At 41.5% G+C, this 6,427-nt stretch overlaps 1 gene segment (V, D, J or C); it reads left to right on the forward strand.

The window, feature by feature from the left end:
* Positions 1–88: 88 nt before the first annotated feature.
* Positions 89–573, forward strand: LOC114568578 (Ig kappa chain V region 3381-like). The segment is given in 2 exon segments: positions 89–140; positions 248–573. Coding segments are annotated over 2 exon segments (378 nt in total).
* The last annotated feature ends 5,854 nt before the right edge of the window (positions 574–6,427 follow it).

Here is a 6,427-nt window from a genome sequence, read left to right on the forward strand (position 1 = left end):
AGTTTATAGTCCTGAGAGTTGAACACTGGATGACTGACAGCTGTCCTTCATGACAACAGAAGACACAGAAATCCTCCTCATCAAAAACATGACTTTGATCTCCGTCCTCATCTGGACTCTCCTCTGCTGCTGCTTCACAGGTAAAGTCCAGAGAATCAAACTCCTCTCCTCTATCAACATCCGTCCCTCTGAAATGAAGCCGACTAAACCGTGACGCTGCTTTATGTTTTTGTCTCTGTATCCTCAGAGTCCAGAGGCCAGGTCACAGTGACTCAGCCTGGAGCAGTGAGCTCTGCTCTGGGAGGCTCCGTCTCCATCAGCTGTAGGACCAGTCAGGATGTTTATGTTGCTGGTTCGAGCTCCCACTGTTTAGCCTGGTACCAACAGAGAGATGGAGAAACTCCTAAACTGCTAATTTACGATGCTACTGAGCGAGAATCAGGGATTCCAGATCGTTTTACAGGCAGTGGATCAAACTCTGACTTCACTCTGACCATCAGTGGAGTCCAGACTGAAGATGCAGCAGTTTACTACTGTCAGAGTGCTCACAGTGGGGGTGTGTTCACACAGTGAAAAAGCGTCGTACAAAAACCTCCCTCAGTCAGACTGAACAGAAACTGAACTGACTGCTGCAGCTGGAAGATACTGCAGAGACTGATACACTTCACTGAGGACACACACACACACACACACACACACACACACACACACACACACACACACACACACACACACACTATGTATACATCAATAATCTTTAAAGCACATAGACTTACACATAACCGTTCCGTATCTTCACCACCCATTACAATATTCATTGAATGAAGAGAAAAGCATTAGCAACAAAAATACAACCACTGGAACAGAATAGTTCCTAAAGAGATTCAGACTGTTAAGACCCAATAACACTATCCTACTACTGGAGCACAAGAGACACTCAGGAAACCTCGAATTCAAACTGGATTTCAGTTTGATAAAATTCTATCAAGATTATATAAGATTATTGTTGAAGTTAGTACCTGGATTTCATGACAGAGATCTTTCTCTAGTATAACAACCCTAAATATATATTTCAGAGTAATTTAATTCTTACCTGCAAGTTAATCTATCTGCTTTGTGCAGAACGAGTTGAAAATAGACATTTACATTATATATCCTCTAATATTGGATGTCTAACATTTGACATTGTTGTTTCTCATTTCCACATCACACAGTAAGGGATTATGGGTAGATTTCTAGTAATTCATGGCACTCAACAATAAAGTGCAAATGAATGCTTTCTTTTTGTATGTAGTGTATTTGCAGCACATTCCCCCCCACTCCCTGAATGTAAGACATTAGTTACTACAAAATTATTTGTTAAAAAACTGTTTATTTTATAGTTGTGCTTGTAAAATCCAACCTTACGACAGGAAAGAAACAACTGATACAAGCTATCTTGTAGAAGTACAATTAACCACAGTTAGTTTGAACGTTTTAAAACGGTGTTTATTTCAAATGATGTCAATACAAATACAACACCGTGCCCATTTGAATTTAAATCCAGAAACTAAAGAACTAAAAGAAAAAACAGAGTTCTTCCTTTTCAGGAGCGTTTGCTGTCTGAGCTCCACGTTGGCGTTGACCTCTGGTGAGGAGACTCTTGGAGCGACTGCCTGGATGTTTGCTGGATGGAGTCACTGCTGGAACACCGCTGGATACTAAACGCCTCAGAGATATGGAGGTTTTAGGGTGGGGAGAGGGGCTGAGTTGCGGTCCATGGCCTCTGTCGTTCCCTCTAGCCTCCTGCTGATGGACCACAGCAGTGAATGTGTTCCACTCTCCATCTGACGGAGGCCCCTCTCAAAGCTCAGCAGCATCTCCACACATTGTGACTGCAGCTTGAACAGAACCAGGCACTTTAAATGTCCGAGAAGCCCTGATTATCCAACCTTGTATCCCTGTCCCTGTGTGTGGTATGTGAGGACTTGGTAGTATATAGGGACATGGTGGTATATGGGGACGTTGTGGTATGTGAGGATATGGTGGGATGTGAGGACTCAGTGGTATATGGGGACAGGATGGTATTATCATCCTTCTCAAAACCAAGTACATTTTTGACACATGTCATCCCAGCTGAGTGGCTGAATTGTCTTTACAAAGCACTGAAACATTTTCATGAAAAATAAAATGCATTTAAACCTGCCCCCCCTTAAGAGTGTTCATATGTTTGTCAATGTCAGACATTTCTGGCCTTAACCTTTCTTTTGCATATTTCCACACTAAATAAAATACTAGTATCATTAACAAGTCCAAGCTATGGAAGAGGTCCAAGTTAGTGCAGTAAAAACATCCTTTTAATGGATCAATGCCATCATTGTCCCAAATGTGGATTGTTTTTAATGGTGGTGTGCTGCTTTTAAGCAGGGACTTGTAGGTTTAACTTTAGTAATTCAATGATGGGATGTAGATATCAGTGAAGTTAGTATTGTGTGATGGGTGTGAGTGGACAACATACACATGTGCTGGTGTTGTAAAGGCTGATAGGAGCAGAGTAGAGAACTAAAGCAGACGGGAGAGGAGCAAAGCTGCAGCAGAGTGGAGAGTCAGCCAGAGAGAGGGCTGCACTGCATCCAGACTTAAATAACCTCCTGCTACTGGGAACATCCTCAGCTGTTCCCAGTTGCTCTAACCATCACCTGCAGAGAGAGCACAGACAGCTGAATCACACAGCTAACTCAAGATGACACCATCCATTCATATCACATTACAATCTCATGTTCTTATTGGATTCATGCCAAAGAATCAACAAGAGCCAATTAGGAACTCATACAAATAATAAAAAAAAGAAATCCTATAACTGTCTCTATATAAAAGTATGCAAAAACACAATTTCTCCTACATGCAAATCAACAACCCAACAAATACATTGAGATCATTCTTGACTTTCAACAATCTCTTCACAACATCCATCCAGTAGCTGTTGTTGAGCTTTTAATCATATCACATACTTTTCCTCAGCAGATGTTATTAAAATGTGGATTTTCAAATTCCCATTCCTCTCAGCATTTGTGAGACTTCTTGTCCACGTTGGCTTAGAAGTTAAAATATTCCATGAGAACTGGGTGAACTCCGTCTGCTGAGGAAGATCATGGGATTGGATCCAAAGATCTGAGACAAGACAAGACCGAGTAAAAATGCGTCAGATTCCGAGACGAGACCGAAACCTTCAAAGAGTGGTCTTGAGACCAAGACTGATGTTGAGAACTACAACACTGGCCTCAGCCTTCTATAAAGACTCATCACTGCTTCACTTGGTGAAATCTTCACATTACAAACATGTCAAACCTGCATTAATATTAATATCACTAATCATTATCAAAAAAAAGACCATATTACCAAACTGGAAGGACAGAACAAAACTGTCCACAAGTCACTGGATCAGTTTACTACCAGACTTTTCAATATCCTCTCCATGTGAATATGTTAATACAGTGGCAAGAAAAAGTATGTGAACCTTTTGGAATTTCATGGTTTTCTGAATAAATTTGACATAAAATGTGATCTGATCTTCATCTAAATCAAGGGGATTGACAAACAATGTGTCTAAAATAAACAAATTCAGATCTTTCATGTCTTTATTGAACACACTTATTCAACATTGAAAATGGCAATGGAAAAAGTAAGTGAACACTTAGAATTAATAAGTGGTTGACCCCCCCCTCCTTGGCAGCAATAACCTCAACCAGGCGCTTCCTGTAGCTGTGGATCAGACCTGCACATCGTTGAGGAATTTTAGCCCATTCTTCCTGGCAGACCAGAGGCCTGGACTACGAAGCAAGATTTGGCATTAACGAGCTAACTTCAGGTTCAACCCAGGGTTTTCTGGACCAGGAAGGTGGATTAGTTGTTATCGGGTTCTATCGCCGTGGTAACTCATGCTGAACACCAGACATGGGGGACTCGAGTCACATGACTTGACTCGAGTTAGACTCGAGTCGCAAATGTTAGGAGTTGAGACTTGCTTGATTAACATTCATAAAAGACTCGACTCGACTTTGACTCGATATTCATGACTTGAGACTTGACTTAGACTTGAGTCAAATGACTTGAAATGACTTGATTTTCTGTTTAATAAATCTATTTTTTCCCCCTCTGATATTGAGGAGGAGTTAACTTTACGATTTTAGTGCTGTTGCATGCGCAGGAGCCGTTGATATGATGACGCGGCGCGCGGCCTCAGTAAACAAACACTGGCTATGGCTAGTAACTTAACGTCATGGATCCCTCTCATGGGCGCCGATACCGTGGGTGCTCCGGAGCTCGAGCACCCACGGAAAATACTGACCGCCCACGTGTGCCAGACTGCCAGTTCATTTTTACGTGAATCTAAAATTAAACACTGCAGTTGTGGAGCGTCTGTCATAGTGTGATTGGTTATGTCGGTGGCATTGATTCTTAATTTCTCACGAAGCTGATCGCGGTTACGTGCCAGTTAAACTTTTCATCTCCAATCCTGTCTGTATTAGTGAGAAGTGGCGCTGTCCTGAGTTGAAAGAGAGCCTTTAGGCTAGGCCTACGTTACGGCTTTATTATGGCGCGTGTGTTCGTGTCGGCCGCTGTCCATTTCCTAAGGTTCTGAAATGCAAACACTTTTTTTGTGTGCGCGTGTGAGCACCCTCGGAGGAAAACGTAAATCGGCGCCTATCCCTCTGCACAGAAAATAATAAAGTTTGGCTATAAGGATTACACATCTGACCAGGCAAAGAAAAAAACGAACGGCAGTTTGCAAGGTCTGCAGTACAAAAAATTCCGACGTTGAATTTCATCAGACACTTCAAATCGGAGAGATTCGGGTTCCAGTCTCCATATTCAACTGAACCACTATTTGGACGTTTGTGATGGACAGAAGTCCCTTCAGTTTTTGGCCATGAATAAGCACACCCTCCCCTCTTTGTTCAAGGTGGCGGTAAGAGCGAATAAAACTAGGCACACTTACACACACACACACAACACAAACTGCTCTCTCTCTCTCTCTCTCTCTCTCTCTCTCTCTAAACACACACACACACATGCAGATGTATATGTGAATAAAGCTAGGCACAAATACAACACACTGCACTCTCACATACATGCACATTCACTCACCAATATTAATAACTTTTCACTCACTCTTTCTCAAACATTCACTCACAAATACACTGACAAATATCAACATATACTTTCCATTCCATGTGATAAGCAAAGGTGATTTTTGGGAGGATTCAGCTCCTCTTAAAGAATATGTTTTGTTCTTTAGGAGAAGGAAAGGTTAAAGGATGTGTTTCTGTCTCATAAAAGTGAGGCATGTTTGAAGAATATTATTTGACTTAAGAACCATTATACTTGAAATTGTTTGAAGGGATTTCATGATTTGATGTCATGTTTGAGGCATATTGAACAATGTTGATTTATTGTTGGCCTAATGTCAGTTTTAGGCTGTGCTTTTTTATCTGTGTTAATTTAAACTCTTCAGATGTATGTGGACGCAATGTCTTTTGAATATTGAGTAAAAAATGCAAATAAAACTCCAGCAGTTCATAATCACTGTCTTTAGCTTGTTTAAAAATGGACACTTTGGTATGACTTGACTTGTGACTTGCTTGACCAAAGCTATGACTTGACTTGACTTGCTTGATTGTCACAAAAAACGACTTGGACTTGCTTGAGACTTGAAGGTTAAGACTTGAGACTTGCTTGTGACTTGCCCATGTGTGACTTACTCCCATCTCTGCTGAACACCTAACCTGGTCGGGAGCAGGTTAAGTTGGAGATCAGAGATCAACCGGTGTTAAAGCACCGCCTACTGACCAATCCATACTCGATTGATAACGGTGTCACCATAGAAGATAAGGCGGAGCTCGGTGCAGAGAGAGAGAGAGAGAGAGAGAGAGAGAGAGAGAGAGAGAGAGAGAGAGAGAGAGAGAGAGAGAGAGTTAAAAAAAACATTTGGAGACCGACAACCCCGTTAACATTCACTGATGGGTATCTTTATGAAAGATATAGATTTTAAGAGGAGGGAATTACGTATAGGCTATTTGTCGGCTTCTTCAGCCGTGTGTTGCCAATATGCACATCAGTTAGAATTATGTTTTGATATTTTTTTATTTTCTCTCTCAATCGCTTACCACTGCCAGGGTTTCAACTGAAATAAAAGGCTAAAGCAACGACAGTTCATGGAAAGCAAAAGTGTAATTATGGTCAGATCTTGTGCCTGACTAATGGGGAAGTGACCAGTGTAGTCTAATGTAGGCTATGGACCTTTTTCCACGGCAGACACTTTGACTTGTCATAGTAGGAAAAGCACAGCTGAAATTGATAACCTTAACAATGGCTCAATTCCATCAAGTGTCCCAGTAAGATATTTCAGTGAGTCAGCATGCACAATACCAGGGCCTCTTTAATGGGT

Source organism: Perca flavescens, chromosome 14 (assembly GCF_004354835.1).
Source record: "Perca flavescens isolate YP-PL-M2 chromosome 14, PFLA_1.0, whole genome shotgun sequence".
NCBI lineage: Eukaryota > Metazoa > Chordata > Actinopteri > Perciformes > Percidae > Perca > Perca flavescens.